This window comes from Harpia harpyja, chromosome 5 (assembly GCF_026419915.1).
Source record: "Harpia harpyja isolate bHarHar1 chromosome 5, bHarHar1 primary haplotype, whole genome shotgun sequence".
NCBI classification, from domain to species: Eukaryota; Metazoa; Chordata; class Aves; order Accipitriformes; family Accipitridae; genus Harpia; species Harpia harpyja.
In genome coordinates, this window is record NC_068944.1 from 70,950,964 (window position 1) to 70,970,023 (window position 19,060).

The 19,060-nt window shown below is 44.1% G+C and overlaps 1 protein-coding gene and 1 long non-coding RNA gene across 2 annotated transcripts in view; one reads left to right on the top strand and one right to left on the bottom strand.

The window, feature by feature from the left end:
- CCN4 (cellular communication network factor 4) overlaps positions 1 to 11,549 on the top strand; it is a 36,183-nt gene extending 24,634 nt beyond the window's left edge. The window contains exons 2-5 of the mRNA XM_052788265.1: positions 4,351 to 4,630; positions 8,421 to 8,678; positions 10,479 to 10,672; positions 11,174 to 11,549. Coding sequence (XP_052644225.1) covers positions 4,351 to 4,630; positions 8,421 to 8,678; positions 10,479 to 10,672; positions 11,174 to 11,473 — 1,032 coding nt within the window. The 3' untranslated portion in view covers positions 11,474 to 11,549. The remainder of the gene's footprint in view (positions 1 to 4,350; positions 4,631 to 8,420; positions 8,679 to 10,478; positions 10,673 to 11,173) is intronic.
- A 2,807-nt stretch (positions 11,550 to 14,356) lies between these two features.
- Positions 14,357 to 18,131, bottom strand: LOC128142298 (uncharacterized). The gene is made up of 3 exons (XR_008235338.1): positions 17,808 to 18,131; positions 15,210 to 15,359; positions 14,357 to 14,412 (listed from the first exon to the last, which is right to left on the bottom strand). It is a non-coding gene; the product is annotated as an uncharacterized LOC128142298 (long non-coding RNA).
- Between the last annotated feature and the right edge of the window lie 929 nt (positions 18,132 to 19,060).

Below are 19,060 nucleotides of genomic sequence, written 5' to 3' on the forward strand. Positions count from 1 at the left end.
GGATAGTAAAACTCATGGCTATTAAAAATATTGAGTTTGTGGCCATGGCAGGCGGTGAGTCATTTTTTATTTTCTCCTTCTTTCCTCTTGAATGTGAACACAGAAATTAACTGGAAATTGTTGCTAGTGAAATACTATTCTCTGCAGATGCAAAAAGAAAGTCATTTTGGAGCTTGCCAAGTCTAAATCAGGAGCGACTTTAATAGAGAGTTATCAGCCATGGGAGGGTGAGAAAGGCTTCATCTTATTTTAATGAGAATGGGCTTGTACCTCCAAAAGCAGCAAAATTAGAGCTCGTGAATAACTTGTGGTGGAATATTTTCTCCTTAATATCCAAGGTAAAGCTGCAGACTCCAAGACTGAAGAGTAATTATACAAAACAAGTTAATTACCAGTACCTGGAAAAATTCATTTCCTAGCAGGCACATTCTTTTATCTTTCTGACATTTTAAAATAAACTTGTCAAATCCCCACCGCAGTGCTTTTTGGTGTTAAGTTTCTCTTCATTCTCATTTTGGATTTCTTTCTTACATAATTGTTGTCTTCCTATATATTATATTGACCCTAAAGACGAGTCCTGAAACCTTAACTTACATGAAGGTGGTTTTTTGTTTGTTTGTTTCTAGTTAAGGGTGGCCATTGATAAAGGCCATTACACTGTGATTTCCTGTTGATAGCACCTGTAGAAAAAGTTGGTTTTATTGTCGTATTTATAAAGCATTATTCATGATGTCTTAACCATCATACCTATTAATAAGAAAGTGTCTATATCCCAAAATGTTCTGGAACATTGAAGGAGTAGGGCTGAATGACTTTTCCAAAGGGATTTAGAAATTCCCGTGATGACAGCTGACCATGGAAAAGGAAAAGCCAAGGATTTTATAAATCCACAGGATGGTTTTTCCCATAGCAAAGCTCTGAGGGACTTAGGAGGGTAAAGGAGGAGGGGCTGGAAGCCGTATAGGTTGTATACTTGTTCTAGTGTCCAGTGGACAACAATTTCCAAAGGTTGGGTTTTCGTTGGGTGGCGATGGAGCCTAGGACATGATGCTGCTTCCATCTCTCCATGCCTTTGCTTTCTGCAAAATACAGGAGTCATAGTATTTTGATGCCTGTCCACACTGATTATTTGCAGATGCTTACACTAAGTGTCCTCCCTATGGCTTACTCAGCCACCGGACATTTCAGCTGGCACGTCCAAGAACTACAACAGCTAGTCACTATGAAGACACTTGAAAAGCTTCCTTGGCCAGCTCAGGCTTTAGACCTAGAGGAAGGGCTGTTAAATAATTTACTCTAAATTCCTGTCTATCACAAGCCACCAAATGGCTCCCAGCTACCCAGTCCTTTACAAGAATTCAGCCTCAATCCTTCACATATTAACTAAAACCGTAGGACTACCAGGGCTTATTGGTTCCTCTTTGCTATGTGTGTTGATTCACAAACACTTTCCTATCTACACAGGGTAGAAGCTGTTTGCTTGCTCATGTTGACAATAGAAACAAGGGTCTGTGAAGGGATTTACTTACAGGGTTGGGCCATGGCAATGGGCTCTTTAAATAACTGTGTGACTTTTGTCTGTGTATCTAGATTTGATTATTAAGCACTTTTTTAATGATCAGCAACAAAGTAAATAAGTTTATTGCACTTGAAGAGGCCTATCTTCTCTAGTGACAGATTATTGCACCTACTCAAATTATTGTGAGTGGAATGAAAAATACTACTAATAAAAGGCCAGGGCTTTTCATTGATCTGAATGTTCCTCTTTTAACAACTTTGGCAGTGTCAAGGAGCCTTAAAGTGGGAGTAAATTATATTGGTATGATTTAGTTTAAACATGAGTTTAAAGGTGATTTTAAGCCAACTTCAAGGCCAAGTGTTTGTAAAGGGGGCCTTAATGGAATTGGGAATTATGCCCAGAGCAAACACATCACCTATTTGGCAGTGATTAGCAATGTGTTAACAATTTAGTGTTCTACATACAGGGTAACTAATTACTAAGATACTTAAATACACCTTCAGATACAGCAGTAGCAGGTTTAGAAATGTACTTTAATAAAATTTGAGTCCGCTAACAAGGAAAACGTAGAAGGCAGTAAAAGTGCTTTGCAGACATATCCTGATGGATAGCTCATCGGCTGTGGGATCACAATTCTGGGGAATGCTTTTCCCCACAAAGCCTTGGGTTGTGGCATTTTCTTCATGGAGAGGTGGTGGGAAGCCTTTTGTTTGAGACATCTGAAACTGTAAAAAGAGGACAAAACACTGGGGAATGTATAGTACAGTACAAGGTAGCCAGGAATGGATGGATTGCCTTAATAATTTCTAAACCTTGACTTTCCTTGTCTGAACTTTATAGGGTTACACACTTATTCTTTGCAGCCCTCACATCTTGTTACCAGAAATGGTTTCTGGACCTGTGCCTAAGCAGGGTCATGTTCTGGCTGCTGTTGATAGCCTGTAAATAACCCCATTTGTTTCTGTGCCTGCGCTACTGTGCCCTGCTTGACCCCCATGTGCAACTCAGGTTTTCTGTGCAGTGATCCTGGTAGAAAAGGCACATCTTTCCTTTGTCACTGGGCTGATTTGCACCCTTCCTGCACCACAAGCACAAGCATGGCTGGTGCTGTTAAATGTCATCCAGAGTTTGCTGAGTGCAGAAGCCAATGAACCTCTGCCCTCTGTGGGTTTTGCTATGAGCTAAGGTATCCCAGTACTCCATTATCTCAATCTTATTGACCTGAATGCGTCTACTGGAATAGCATCACTGCGTTACATGAAATCCCTTTTCTACCTTGGTCATATTTTTTATCTGATTATCAGATTTTGAATTAACTTGCAGCATTATTTTTTGCCAAGGAAATGGAGATCAGGAAATGGAAACTTGGCAGTATCCTCCCCATAAAAGTTTTCCTTCCTTGCTCACCATGCTGGCAAATATTTGTGCACAGCTAATGGGAGAAACACTAACATTATGAAGCTTCACTTACACTCATCCAACTTATAGGGCCCACAGTGACTCCACATAGGACAAAAGCATGTGCCAAAAGGCGTAGGTGGAAAATTACTGCAGAAATATCCCAGTTGTTTGACTGTATGGGCCAAGGCAACATCATGGGAACTGCAGTGTGAGACCTGGAAGATCCCATCACAGACAAACCTAAGAGCCTCATGACTACTTTAGGATTCACAGAGAGCATTTCTGCTGAATATGGTAGTCCGGACACTGTGAGAGAAGGATAAGGGTGGTTGTTAGAGTGCTTAGAGGAAATACATGACTCTTTTTAAAATGTATTTATTTTTAATTATTATATTTTTAATTCTTTTAAAATGTTATAGCCATAGTGTAGCTTCAATGCTTAGGACTGGGATTCTGTCAGGGAGCTGTGTGTTATGTTATGGGGATGGAGACAAGCAAAACATTTTTCAGAGGTGGGTGAACTTGTGCATCACAACATTCATAACCAGTTAGCCAGATTTTGGTTTCAGAGATTATCTTTTCCTTTCTCTAACCATATCTCTATTCAAGTCAAAGGGCTAGGACATTGTAAAGTGGCAGTTGTTGTGGTATTAATGGTATTGCAAGAAGAGACAAAATGGCCAAGGCATCCTCAGGAGGTCCATGATTGAGTGCTAGGGCTGTGGGTTTCAGATCACCCTCACAACATGGAGGTTCATGACTGAGTGTCTGTGAGGGTGGTGGGCTTACAGGCCTGCTCTTGGTCCCCTCGTGGATTTATGGGATCCTGTGTTTTAGTTGCAAGACCCACACAAATATGGATAAGCCTGAGGAAGATGAGGCCAAACAGGGCCACGTGCTTTCACACTGCAACACGATGACCTTTCTCTTGCTTGGTGACCTGAAGGGCAGTGACTGCTACGTGAGTAAGCCTTCGAGTAACCAAGAGGCCCTAGAGCCATCTTTCAATCAACAGGGACAACAGCTATGGTGTGACACAGTCCTCTGCCAGAGCCAAGCACCACAGGGTGACACAGACTGGACACGTCACACCTTCTTCTCATGTATCAGAGGGGTTTTGACATGTTCCTACATGGAGAGAGACCTCTGTTTAGAGAGGAGAGGTCTGGAAAAGGCTGAGTACCAGCAGGCTGGGTCTATGGAGTTTGGATGCTAGTCCAAGCTGTAGAGCATTTTCCCTCAGCTAGTATCTGCAGGGGTTTGCGAGAGAGCAGTGACCGCTCCCTTCCCACGGCTTTTTGACATTTATTCTTTGGTTTCCTTGCAGTCTGTCTAGACCTGAGGGGATTTTGATTGAGGACTAATCACCACAGGGTTCATGGCCCCCTTTTCTCTGGAACGCTCTCCAAGCTGTGTTTCTTTGTTTGTAGGCCATTGCCCAGACCTCCACCACCATGACCCCCACCGTCCCTGCCGCGACAGAAGCCTACACACGGACTCAGTACTGTAAGTGGCCATGCGAGTGTCCGAAATCCCCACCTCGGTGCTCGGTAGGCGTCAGCCTGGTCACAGACGGCTGCGACTGCTGCAAGACATGTGCCAAGCAGCGTGGAGAAAGTTGCACTGAGGCCGACACCTGTGATTTCCACAGGGGCTTGTACTGTGACTACAGTGGAGACAGACCTAGGTACGAAATAGGAGTATGTGCACGTAAGTGATGTACATATATTTTTGTCTTAGATAACATTGGCAGCTCCCCTCAGTCTAAGCAATGGTTGAGATTTATCTCATGAGATACCAGGCTGTACGCTCATCAGCTCCTCCATTCATCATCTTTCATTTCCTTATAGCTGTCTTCATTCTCAGGGCAGTTGGCTGGCTGAGAAATGACATCTGAATTCTTGCTCTTTGAGTTGGCTGCAGCCAAGAGCAAGGAGCAACAAGCATTTGAAGTTCTTCAGATTTGCAAGTAGGTGATTCTGTATTCCCCGTAACAGGAGGAGGTGCTGTAGTGGGGTGGGGATGAAGGAAGGGTAGGTATGCAGCTGGCTTTAGAGACAGGCAATATGGGCGTCTACATGAAAACCATGACATTAAGGAGATGTTTTTGGCTTATTCCCAACAACGGATCCCTAGGAAGGATAGCATGTGGTATCCAGTCAAGAGGGTCAGGGATGAGTCATCTCCTAGCAATGTTTCTCAGTGACAAATTGAGGTCTGAGCCTTAATCTTACAATGGTTTCAGTCACGTTGGCTGCCATGAAGCAGAAGGATTTCTTCCCGCCTGTCATAACAAACTCTTGGTGGGATAATTCATGTGACTGGAATGTTTTTATTCAAGAAGGAGAGGAAAAAGAAATGACGTAGTGTTTTGTGTGTCAAGGATATATTCACTTGTTCTGAGATCGTAGCTCAGCCCAGAGAGGGGGAAAGAAATGTACCACCACATCAGAACAAGGGTGAATCTGATCTGCTCATAAATGATTGAAAATCGTTACTCTGGGAATGTTTAAAAGGGAAAGGATCATGGGTACAACCACACAGATAGCTGATCAGAAAGGATGCTGACTGTTTAGCATGTTATAGCATATCGTTTATGGCTTCAGATTCATAAGCAGGAAAAAGACATTTAGAGGGAGGATCTTCTAGGCTGGAATATAACCATGAATGAGGTACTAATAGAAAATGTAAAGGTGGAAGAAAACCTGGAGGAGAGCTGATTGTGAAATGAATAGATAGAATAACTGATCTACAGGAAGAACAAAAGATTGCAAACAGTGGGCTTCAGTAAACTTAGAAAATCGGCAGAAGTTTCACAAGGGGCAAGTCTGATGAGTAAAGAGGTTCAGGGTAGCTGGCAGTTCCTCACAGAAATGATGCTAGGGGTTGCTGTTCCTCAGCAGGACGGCAAGTGTAGTAAGAAATAAACTTGGCTTTGCATTAGATCAGCCACAAAAACCAAGCATGCAAGAAGTGCAGTCTAACCAGATTTTTGTAGGATATGGGCAAAATAACTGTAGCAAAAGGAGCTGTAAGCTTAAACAGTGATTTTCAAGATTAGAAAAGATCCAAGGTTAAGAAAAGAGGATATGAGATCATTCAAATGTATTGTCTGGAGTGTGTGTGGAGCATTCATGGGAGGTCTTTAAGAACAGGTTAGACAAACATCTGTCAAGAATGAGATCGTTACAGCTGGCCATGAATTTGGAGAGGAAAACAGGCTGGATGTTGTGTCAAAGCTACCTCAGCCTTCCTAGGCCTCTTTAAAGATCTTCACATTACTTCGTATATTTATTTAAATGCTTACTTTCTTAGTTCGATATTCTTTGGTTTTTGTAGTCCTCCCGTACATCACAGGCATTCAGTATGCCTGTGGTCACAGCACAGTGATGTAGGAAGATTGATCCCCAGCTTCCCCAGTGAGGTCTGGAACGATTCCCAATCTGCATTTTCACATCCCTACTGCCATGACAATATATTCCCTATTACATGACACTTATGGTTATATGGTGAGGGGCATTGTGGTGTGCACAGCTGAGGGGCATGAGCAGTAGGTCTTTGCATGGTTAGGAGATGAAGTGGCTTGTCTCTGGCTACCATAGAAAGTTGTGGTCTTCCCCTTGCTTTCATCATCCAGGTAGATGCACATGACGGGTTCTGCTGACATGTTCTTTCTCATGCACCGGGTCATATATAGGCCGCATCACTCCACTCTGAGTACACAAGCTGCTGCCCTGACTGCAGGGTGAGTGAAGGCAAGAGCAGGACTCCTGTGCTGGGTGTTGGGGACTAATGGCTGTGAGGAATTTGCTTTGCAGCTGGATGCCAAAAGCTAGGTCTAGAGAATCCAGTGCATGCAGGACTACAGAAACAATAAAATTAGTGGAAAATAAAGATCGTGAAAGAGCTAGGAACTGGTGTTGGGAAAGGGAATGGACTGAAACTGTGGGAAATTCAGGCTGTATCTGGACTGGCATGCTGAGGTGTGTCCCAGGATCTGGTCACCTGGACATCAGACAGGAGCCTGCTGGGAGTCACTCCAGGTGTCCTTTTGTTGTTGTTGGCTTTTCTCTGCACTGAAGCAGAGGCAGCAGGGTGCTGAGCACGTGCCCAGGTGGGGACGCCAGCATTGTGAACGTGGGGCCAGGAACAGGGATGTGCTCCCAAACCGCCTAATTTAGATGCAGACTCAGCAAAGTTCTGCATGAAGGCATTCAAGATCCTCTTTGTCTGTGTTTGGGGATGTTCTCATGATGAACCTCTTGATATATGAGACCTGCAGGAGGCTGAGTTAACACAGTTCAGGGGGGGATACGCAGGTAGCAAAACACCAGGAAATACAGCATTTTCTTGAACTGTCATAATCCGTGTGCACACCCAGAAGTTTAACTGAATTCTCAGCTCTGGCTCCATCACTGAGTGACGTCTCTTCAATACAAAGGCTGAAGCATGATCAGAATCGGAGCTGAGCATGAACTGGAGATCTGGATCTGTGCTTCAAATTCCAACAACCCTCATCTTGGTGCAGAAGAAGGGATTTGCGTTTGATGTTTTCATTCAGCCCGTTCTAAAAATAGGAAGCCTTTGCAGAATTTTAATCCAGCATTTCAATTTGTGTTGTCCTTGAAGCAGCCACATTGCAGCTCCATTTCTGACCAGACTTAAAACTTAAGCAACCTGATCGGTGTGTGCGCACTGCCTCCGTGTGACCAAACAAGAAACTGAAGTTTGAATTTTCTATTAGAAGATTTCTGCAAATTGGTTCCAAATAACTGTCCATAACTTTGAAACAAAAATGTTGCTGCTTTTTGAATCAATGTGATTCCTGTTCATGGGCAATCACAAAGCTTGATTTGTTTGTGTTTTTATTTAAAAATATACATCAAATACTGATTTCCATGGCTTTATAATGTGTTACTTCATTTTCCAAGAAAACTGTTCTGTGATAAACTGGGTGGGATCTAATTGCCTAAATATAGGAATCCAGTGCCATTTTAGGTGCTCCTTTGCTACATTGGCTGTCCACCCCCTTCTGCTTCAGACGGGTACAGGTGTTGTGAAGAGCTGTGTCATATTTGCAGCTCCATGTAGTCCTCTCACATGTCCCTGAAAACCTCAAATTTCACTCAATATCTGTTTTAATTACTTTGATTGCTCCTACTGCAAATAACTTGTACCAGCATGCCATGAAATGATTTTTTAAGTGAGCATTTGTGGTGTGGATAAAACTTGTTTTATTTTCTAAGTTCTTTTTTTCATGAAGCATTAAAAGATTCATTTTTCGCTGTGATTCAGAATGACAACAATTATTTCCTAGACGGTGTGACCACATTTGGCTCAGCACCACACTGAACACATCGCCGTGCAGCACTGCCATGTCTCCGCGTTGGCTCCGTTAGCCCAGGGAGCAGCTTGGTAAAGAAATGCATCAGTGCTGTTTGTTGCCAGCATTATTTTAACGGTGCTCTGTGTGTCTTTCTCTCTTTTTCTTTCCTTTCAGAGATTGTCGGTGTAGGATGTGTCCTCAATGGAGTCAGGTATAACAATGGGGACACATTTCAGCCCAACTGCAAATACAACTGCACGTGCATTAACGGGGCTGTGGGCTGTATTCCCATGTGCACAAACTCACGTCCTCCCCTTGTCTGGTGCCCAAACCCGAAGCTGATTAAGATGGCAGGGAAGTGCTGTGAGCAGTGGATTTGTGATGACTCCAAGAAAATCAGGAAGACGTCTCCACGCCACATCTCTTCTGCAGGTATGGTGGGAGCGAGGTGGACCTCTCCTTTGTCATCAGGCAGTTGAAGTCAGAGTCTACAACCAAAGTATCAGCTTGTACTGCCAGACCTGGCAGGCATCTGGTCTTTGTGTGAACGAAGCACAGAGACTCTTATACAGCACGTAGTGAAGGACAGATCATGCAAACTCCAGTGGTGTGCTTGAACTCCTTAGCAGCAATATGAGATTCATCAAACATGCTCGTGTGACAAAGCCCCCTCTGAAGCACACATCTGCTGGCACTTTGAAGATGTAACAAGTCCTTATTACTTCACCTTTTATTTTTCAGTCTGGGCCCTCTGGAAAACAGAATAGGCTCAGTTTAATTTGGGACTGAGGCTTTCTGTCTGGGTTATATTGCTTTAGTAGTATGATTTTAAAGTCCCTGTATCTTAGTAGTCCCAAGCTTACATAACACCTTGAAAACAGTTATTGTTGTGGAAGTTTCACTGCCAGTTGGGCTAAATTGTCTTTGTGTTAGCATAGTTTTTCAGCAATTCTGGACTGATGACATTATTGAACTACCTATTTTATGTATCACATAAGGTATCTTCTTTCCTCACGCTCACATTCATAGTGAGGATCATACAGCCCACTGCACAGAGGTGGTCCCATTTGCCTCAAATATGGTCCCAAATGCTTAAGGTGGGCTCACATTGCCATATGTCTTAAACTTATCCTCATAACAGCCCGTGATGCCATGTAGTGATGTTAGCCACATCAGCTCCATATTTTAGACTACCTCACAAAAACAGAGCTCAAGGAGACATAGGATGCTTGTTGTAAACCAGGATTTTGGCTCCTTGATGGTAAGGGATTTTTTTCCCAATCCTTGGTCTGTATTTTTGTTGCACAAAACAAAGCCTCAGTCTCCATTTTGTGGGTTAAACCCACCAAAGTTTAGCCCTCATTTCTGTCCCCAATAGCTTTGAACTGTGAGGTAGGTCCAAATTCAAAACATCTACTACTGAAACTGGCCTTATGTCTTCATGGCCTGTGTCCCAAAATGGGCATAACACAGCTTTCCTTGCCTGACTTTCTCTTATAAGTAGAAGTCTTATAGAAGTGAGACTAGCATTTATTAAATTTAATTTAATAATTAGTATAATAATAAATACAATAGTGAGCAAGCTCAATGCAGCAGAGTTTCTATCAGTTTTGCCTGTGGGCTGTACTGTGAGTTGCAGACCAGTGGGGACTTTGGCTGAGGCTGTGAAGGAACCTGAACTGGGGTTGTCGGCTACTTTCAAAACAGAGCCCACCCTTTCTTCAAGTGGCTGCCGAGCTCCCTGAGAGCTATTCAGGCTGCTCTTCCTCCCAGTGAAAGGCTGTGGCTGCTTCCCAAGCCCCTCAGCCATTCAGCAAAGACTGCCGACCGCTTTCTGCTACAGGGAATCAATTGAATGGGCTCAGAAATAAACCTTCATGGTGAGATCAGATCTCATCCCTTTTCTGCACTGGCTGGCGCAGGCTTCTGTAATTAAGTGTTTGTATTGTGGGAGCACCTGGGGGTCCCAAACAAAGACCCCCTTGTGCGAGGCTGCAAAGGGAAATAAAGAAATGAGCCCTGGCCCCGAGTGCTCGCAGCTCTGGAGGGTCTGACACAAGTAGGTCAGCGGCAAAGGGGGTGGGATGAGGAGGTTCACAGGAATGCTGAGCCACTCCGCTGTGATTTAATTATTTGGGTTAGTGGCCTGAATGTGTAATGAGCTCGGAAGGGGGTGTTTAATATGGAAAGCTGCCCCAGCTGAATAATGTGGGGTTAATCTGGTCTCTGCAGCATACGAAGGAGAGGATGAACCCTGGCAGAAGAACTGCGTCGTTCACACCTCACCCTGGAGTCCTTGCTCAAAGACCTGCGGGCTGGGCATCTCCACCAGGATTTCCAACGACAACGACCAGTGCCGGCTCCTGAAGGAAAGCCGCCTGTGCAACATGCGGCCCTGCGAGGTGGATATAACCAAGCACATTAAGGTGGGGACTGTTTCTTCGCACACCTCTTGAGCTTTGCTTGGACACGGGGCCAGCCTTAGCTTGGCAGCATTCAGGCCTCTGAGGGCTGCACTTCTGCATGGACTTACTGTGCTGCAGAGAGGTAAAAACGTGTCCTCCCTGTGCTTCCACATGCCGGTATGAAAACTTTCCCCTGAGAGCTTTAGTTCCAGCCAAAAGGTCCTTGCAATGACAGGCAAGCCAAGTCTGCTGTGCTCGCTGCTAGTTCAGACAGTCCTGTAACTCAGCTAGTGCAAAAGCGATGGTGCACTGCTGGTCATGGCTGTGAACTGTATTTTGCAAGTATCCTACTTGCAGCTCTTGGGTTCATATGTCTAAATTTGTAAATCTGTCACACGGTCTAAATCAGGGCTGTAAAATGCTTCCTAATGGCTTCAAAATATTGAGAAGGTGGTTTGTATGTCCTGCCTGTGTCAGCAATGAATATTAACCTGTCTCTTTTTCTGTTCTTCTCTGATTTAGCCTGGGAAGAAGTGCTTGGCTGTCTACAGGGCCAACGAACCAATGAACTACACCATCTCAGGATGTGTGAGCAAAAGTCCATATAGACCCAAATACTGTGGCGTCTGCACAGACAACAGGTGCTGCACACCCTACAAGTCCAAGACTATTGAAGTGAGGTTTCAGTGCCCAGATGGAACTGAGTTTTCCTGGAAAATCATGTGGATCAATGCTTGCTTTTGCAACCTGAACTGCAAGAACCCCAATGACATCTTTGCCGACTTGGCTCATTACCACGATTACTCTGAAATCGCTAATTAAATTGGCTGAATGCTAGAATTGACCCATTGCTCTGATTTTACAGAGGTTTTAAAATAAAAGGAGAATCTTCATCCACTGCCAATGTACAATTTGTTTTTTCCTGAGTTAGGGTGTTAAATGTCCTTGTTTTGTCACACTCTTTTTGGAGAGGCCTTGAACAAGCAGGATTTTCAACTCTAATAGACCTCCATCCATTAACGGCAGCCAGAAATTCCTCTATGCACAGATTCCAGGACTTCAATGACAGTCCTGCTGGCATTGTCATTTATTAGGACAGCAGTTTAATTGCCCAAAGGAAAAAACAGCACACTAGTATGACAGCACAAGTATGGCTGTCAGTACCTTAGATATGAGATTCAGACATTGTTACTGTCATTTCTTAATTAATGTGGTCTAAGCTGGAAAATGAGCATTGGCATATATGTTTTATTTTCAACATTTGACTTCAGTCTTTGATGCTGCTGACCCTCAGGACTAGACTCTAGTCTCTGTCACACTAAGATTGGTCCCAGAACTCCCCCTCTGTCATTCTCCATCAGATCCTACCCCATGGTGAAATTCATGGGAAAAGCCTAGGGAGAAGAAGGTTTCTCCCGAACTCTCTGTGCAATGAGTCCATCTCTGACTGCACTAGGCTGGGTCAAAGAACTTCTGTGTCCTGCTCTCCTTGGACTCACCTTGATCTCTTGGAGTATCTTGTGCCAGGGACATTTTCACAGTTTCTTTGCCTGCTCTGATCTTGAACAGCCTGAATGCTCTGAATCCAAAATGGTCACCCCAGAGCTCATATTTTCAGGATAGATCCCCTTATCTGTGGATTATGTATTGCTCCTAGGCAAGCTCTGCAGACCTGAAGGGTGAAATGTAGAGAGTCAGATAAGAGATGAAGGACAATACCTCATGTGCCCTTTTATTCACAGAGAAATGGTGTGGTCTGTGCCTGGGGACCACCACCTCCTCCTCCCTGTGGTGTTGCCAGCAAACACGTCCTGCTTCCCACTGCCACCTTGCCAGTGACGCATACCTTCGTTTTACTCCTTTTTAGAGGAAAGGAGACACATGCTAAATGAGAAAACGGGTGTTAGGCTTCCCATCAGCTCTGTAGATGAGTGGATGCAAAAGGAGAGCACAACCCTTGGCATAGCTTCTGGTGCATTAGTTGCAACTGGGCTGCTGCTTAGAGTAAACATCAATGTAAACATTTTCTGCAGAAGTGTTCTCACATGCAAATGTCAGCTAAGAGAAGAAAAAAACTGTCATTACCTTTCCAGGCAATAAATTTATCTTCACTAAAGGATGATGGAGCCAGTTTTTTCTCCAATAAATTGTTAGAACAGCACCCATGCACCATGGCACGTTTGCTGTTGCTTCACTTGGGAGAGTAAAAGGGTGTTTCTGCATGAGGAACTGTAGTTCTGCTTTCAAAATCCTGGTGGCACAGCAGAACTGCTGAGTGGGACATGGTTTGGAGTTTGGACCAGTACAGGGCTGAACTTTGGATGATGCAACTGTTTTAAATCAGTCACTTATTTTGCTTTAGTTTCAGTTGGCAAGTTGTCTGTCCTCATCTTGAAAACCCAGAGGAAGCTAGATTAGTTCCTGGGAGACGTAAAACTTTCAGGCTTTGGTAAATTAAAGCTTCTTTTGAGCAGGCTGAAAATAATGCAATCCCTATGTAAAAACATCTAGGAAAAATGCTGTATATCTTCAAAAGCTGTTAACTTCAATAGCATCTTTGTTTGGATACAAGGATTTGGCCCATAAATTTTTCATAGAGCTAGGTCATTCCTTAACTCAAGGCTTTTACTATTTCTTTTTTGAAGCTTCCAGGAAATTCCCAGTGGCAGAAAAGAAGGGTGGTCCCTGTCTGCATGTTCCAGTGCAGGTGCAAAGCGCCTCTCCTGTCTGTTCCTCTGGTGATAAAGAACATGAGGAGACCAGCACTTTGCAAGATCTAGCCTCATGACTGCCTTTGGCCTGGATGATGTGACAGGAGAGGTCACATCTGACCTATTCACCTCCACCCAAATAAGAGCTCAGCACTTGCAAGACTGAGCATCTTACATTTTAAACTCCATCACTTGGTAAAAAAAGGTCCGTGGGAACATATGAAAAAGAGGCCTTGGCCAAGAAGTTGACAATGTTTTCCAAAAGGCAAAATGGTTTGTATTGAGGTGCTTGGTAGAGAAGCCATACTAGGACCTCTTTCTCAATCAGATCCCTTAAATGTGACAGAATCCCATGTTCTTACCCATCTTAAAATACCATATATGTTTGTGTGTGTATATATACATATATGTACATGCATATATACAAATATATACACGCATATATGTATGTCTATACATATATAAAACATTATATGCGTGCATTTATATAATGTATATAATATTATATATAAAACCATCTATGAACATGTCCATGAATATATATGTATGTATATTTACATATACATATTCCTATGGTACAGTCTATGGTGCATAAAATGGAGTGCATATATAATGTGTGTTTATATGTATAATCAGCCTTTCTCTGTCTTACTTGTACACATAAGGAAATAAGAAAACAGGATCAGAAGACATACCCAAAACTGTGGCATTTAATAGGCTTGCTTTGCTTTGCAATTAGCTAATGCTGTAACCACTGTTATCAAACGCTGCAGTGGCAGAAACACACAGCTTTCATTGCGAGATAAAAGAAGCTATTGTAAGCTAACGCATAACCAGCAGCTCCAGTGTGTGTCAGTTTTTAGTGAAGTGAATGCCTGGAAACCACAGATCTTGCCCAACGCACCCAAGATGTTTCTGTTTCTAGCCTGGTTTCCTAAGGGAACAAGGCATATGCAACCGTACTGTCCTTTTGTTTGTCAGGAAGTCCTTTTGTGGGGAATGTCAAACAAAGTAGGCAGAAGAGTAAAGATCTCAGAAGCATTGCGATTCCTGAAATAAAAAATGAAATAAAATAGCAGGATGGGAAGAGGCCCACCACATTGCCCCTACCAAGCCCATACACATCTGCCAGGCAGCCAACACGTCCAGCACGTCTGCAGCGTGGCCCAACCACAACAGCAGCATTAAGGGATTTTGAACAGATACGCCGGCTGGAAACAAGCAACCATGGAAGAGGGAGAGCTAAAGGCATCACGGATGGGGAACAGTGGTTATTACACTGCTGTAAAGGAGTTTTGTGGGGACATTGGACACAAATCTATAGGAAACCACGCCTCATTAGCTCTACTGTTTGTGCAACTGCTTGTCTGTCCTGTGACACTGAAATGGGAAGAGCAACACTTGTAGCCAGTGAACTTAACTTGCAGTTTGTGGGTTTGTGGTGCGTTAGAGATCCTTTGTTTTAACGGATGTTTACAAGAAGATTAGCCCTAGGACTAAGGCAATAGACTAGCCTTAGATTCAATTCCCTGGCTTTGTGTGCCCTTGCGCAAATCATGTATCTTTGCAAAAATACTTTTGTGGTTACTGTTTAAATACATTGAGGATCTGGATCCTCAAAGGCTTTCATGGATCCAGCCCTTTGCTTCACTTTTCCTCCATTCTTCAGAGCCAGAACAACAAGGCCTTACTGTTCATTGCTTCTGTTGAGAGCAAAAACTCCTCCTGCAGGAACTGATGCTCACTGTACGTTTGTACAGTGCCTTATACAATGGACCAGGTCTCTGCTGGGACCTGAAAGTGGAACCATCATCTAAAAAGCAACAATAATAGCATTGAGGACATACCAGGATCCAAGCTGGTGTTAGACCCCTCTGGTGCAGCGGTCCAGGGAAAGGCTTGAGAAAGGATGGAAGTGACAATTTTGCAATCCAGGGTAAGCCAAGACAGTTTGACACACGTCCTGCTCATGACAATCATCCTGTTGGCCTTGTAGGCTGGGAAAAGAACGGAGGATGGGATTTTGAGGGTCAGCTCATGCTGATACGAATGGCAAGACTCCAGCTAGCTCCAGTGACCACAGCCATTAGCCTTCTGCAGGGGCTCTACCAGACTCAGGATGGTGGCTCAAGCTGCCATGTTTGGGAGCCCCAGAAAGCAGGTTATCCACTCACTGAAGAAGCAAGCATGTAACTTATAATGATGCCTTTGCATGGAGCATTGACTAGAATTTAAAACACCATTTCGGTGTGCGTGCAACTGGAAACAGAGTGTAGTGCAGTTGCTTTATTTTTTATGTGCTCACTGGGATTGTGCTGTGTATATGTAATACTCCAGGAAGACCACAATATTCAGAAACACTGTGTCATCTTGTAAATTAAACCCTGTGATTTTTTCCTCCCATTTTTTTGAAGGAATTTTAAGACAAGCAGTTTATTAAACTGATGGAGACAGAGTGCTCTCATTAACTACAGGCACATATCCATACACATACCTTTTCAAACTGTGACTTTCCAATTTAAATAGTTCTACAGAGTTATTTCTGTAAGCTTCATATGCTGAAATACATGAAAAATTAATGGGAAAAACAGATTGGTTTGGCAGTGTCAGATTGAGTTACTCCAGCTATGTAACATGTATTACTTGTTCATACAGCATCATGGTGAGGTTTTATAGGTGGCATGCTGCTGCTGCAGTTTAAAGATATTGAATAACCTCATAAGTGGTAAATGATTAATGGCTCTATGACTGACACCTCATTTAGAAGATTAGGCAAACAAAAGAAGGTGAAATATGTTTGCCACTGACATTTCTTTTCCTTTTCCAATCTCCTCTCCTGGCCAATGTCCAAGTGTGCGTTTGCAATTTGTGACAAAGCCCTGAACTGGAGGACACATAAAAATAAATAACCAGTAATGTGGTAAAAAGGGATGCTCTGAGAGCATTTCCTTCAGTTTTGTCAGCTTGGGGAAGCTGGGTGTTCCCTGACTCACATGTCCTTGTTTGCTGGTCTGTTTCTGGTGCTACACTTGTGTTTGTTTTTTTTTTTTTCTGGTCACTCTTACTGGACTTGGGATAGCTTGTCTAGAGTCTTTGAGCAAAGTGGAGTGTGTTACTCAACCTGCATAAGCATGTCTTCTTTATCTGCTCTCTTGAGGTTGCAGGAGTAACCTGTTTGCAGCAGCCATACAGACAGAAATAGTTCAAACAAGGTTATTAAAGATATGGGGAAAAGCATTTAAATTAAAGAATCATTTTTCTATATCCCTGCATTTACATATCCTCAGAGCTAACCCCAATAAGGATTCTACCATTTAATTCTAGAAAAAAAATAGTTGTGGAGTTTTCCCACAAATCAAGTTTGCCTTCCAGCCTGAAGTAGCTTACCTGTCTCAGTAAGAATTTACACACTTTGAGTGGCCTCCTGTCCTGAACCCAGGGTCTGTGTTGGGCTTGCTTATAGCTACCGGGACATTAGTCAAGAAAGCACCCTTTCCCCAGCCTTCTCCTTCAGTGTGCTTTTTTTTTTTTTTCTGGGAAGGGAAGTCCTCTGCATTTTTAAGCGCTTTCCAGCCAACTGTGCCTCTGGCGACAGCTTTCAGCAAAGGCAGCACATTTCCCTGCTGCCTCTACAGGTACCAGAAGTCCCATCTGGCCTCTGTGTCTTCTGCTTGCACATGTGGGAGCTGCCAAGCACACCGTCTTCCATGAAGGGCTTCCTGGCTGCTTCCTCAGCCACTGCATTTGGACCAGTCTGGGAAACCCATCATCTCCTAAGTACTTTGCACTTTCCAGATGACGTGCTGAGCCTGTGCTAGGCTCTACTTCTGTAAGATCTCCCCTGCCGCAAGCCTGCATGAGTGGTAGGGAGGGAATCGCACCAGGGTCAAATTTAACATTGGCAGCTGGTGGTAAAGAATTAAGATTTTTTTTTTTTTTAATTTGGTCACTGGTTATCATTAAAACCAAATGAAAACACATTGCAATCAGTCAATAAATGACAATTTCCCAGCTGGAGAGATTCAAGTGTAGGCCTGAGGTAAGGCAAGGGGGGCTGACTGCATGCATCTCACCGGTGAGTGAGGGGCTGGGTGGCACCTTTGCTTGGGGCAGGCTCGCCAAGCTCTACAAGCAGGTTGGCCATGCGCCATGCCGAAGCCAGGTCTTGCCACATGGGGCGAAACCACAGCTCAGCAGCCCCATTGCCCCTGCCCATCTTGCTGCGTGCAGGGTCCTGAGCCTCGCGGGGACCTGTGCACACGTGTGCACGTACACATGCACACACGCACGGAGCCAGGGGCTTAAAGTCCGGGCTGGTGGGAGCTCTTGCTCTTCTCCGAGTGCCGTCGCTCATGCAGGCTTTGCCTGGAGCTGCCCTAGCCCTCCCTGAGTGTGACCGCCAAGCAAACAGCCCTTCCCTCCCCCAGCCCCCTTCGCGCACTGACCTTGACCTGAATACCATAATCCACTTCAGCCATAAGCAATTGCAGAGAGTGGCGGGTCACCCAAGGATATTTTTTCCAGCTCTGCTGTGGGTCACAGCTCACCGTGGTGGTGCTGCTTGGGAAGGAAGAACTGCCTGCTACCCCTTTTCCTTTTTCCCAACCCTTGGGATCTTCCAGAGATGCCCAGTGATGTCTGCACCCAGTGTCTGATGTACATCCCACAGCCACCAGTGCCAAAAATATGCAGGGTGTCTGGGGTGGAGGGCTGCCTTTTTAATTACATCCAAATAACAATTCTCCTCCAGTCCCCAGGAGGTGCTGGGTGAGCAAACGATCCCCATGCTGAGTTGCAGGGAACAGGCATTGAACCGTTTGGCAGTTGCAATCAGAAGCCTTCCCCCCTCCCCAACACTGGTCAGCAGCTGTGTTGTTTATAAAATGAATGGAGCCCTTAATGAAGCAACAGATAGAAACAGTGAGAGGCTGTGTTTGTCTGTTACAAAGGGCTGAGGGGGAAGGGTTGATCTCTTAAAATACCCTGACATCCTTTCTCTCAGTTATTTAAACATTAAGCGTAGCAGTGATCAGCTATCAACGTAAAGCCTATATTTGGCTCAGTGGAAACACTAAATCCACACATCAAAACAGCTGTTCCTATATACAGACCAGGAGAGACTTTCAGTTCCAGTGGATGTGAAATAGTGCAAAATAGTGAAAAATAAAAAAAAGCAGACAGCATGTGGGAAGGGGGAGGACCAAGTTGCAGGCAGCACTTGCGAGACACTGCTCAATGCGTTGTGTTGGTTGAAACAACAGACCACGTTACCGGCACATCGAGGACTGGAACAGATACTCTGCCCAAGATGCAAAAACAGAGAGGAAGAGGATTCTAGCACTGGAGACAAAAAATAAGCAGCTTTGCTATAAACTGTTTTCTCTCCAGCTCAGTCCATTGCTTGCAACACACGACATTAATCATAAACCCCCAAAACACATCTAGGTTAAAGTTTCCAGCTGTTTAGTCTCTAGAGACTTTTAAAGAGGAAAGCAGCATCCTTCAGCACAAAAGTCCTGCAGCAACGACATGGTATCGACACATCCTCTCCCACTCCTCCTCTGCAAGGACAGGGAGGGGGAAAGCCATCTTGAAGTTTAGCCAATTTTTATACAGTAGATGTTGAGGCCCAGGCAGAGGTGGAAAGAACTCAGATTTCAGCAATGACATCCTTTCTACTAGTGGTTTTAAAGAACAC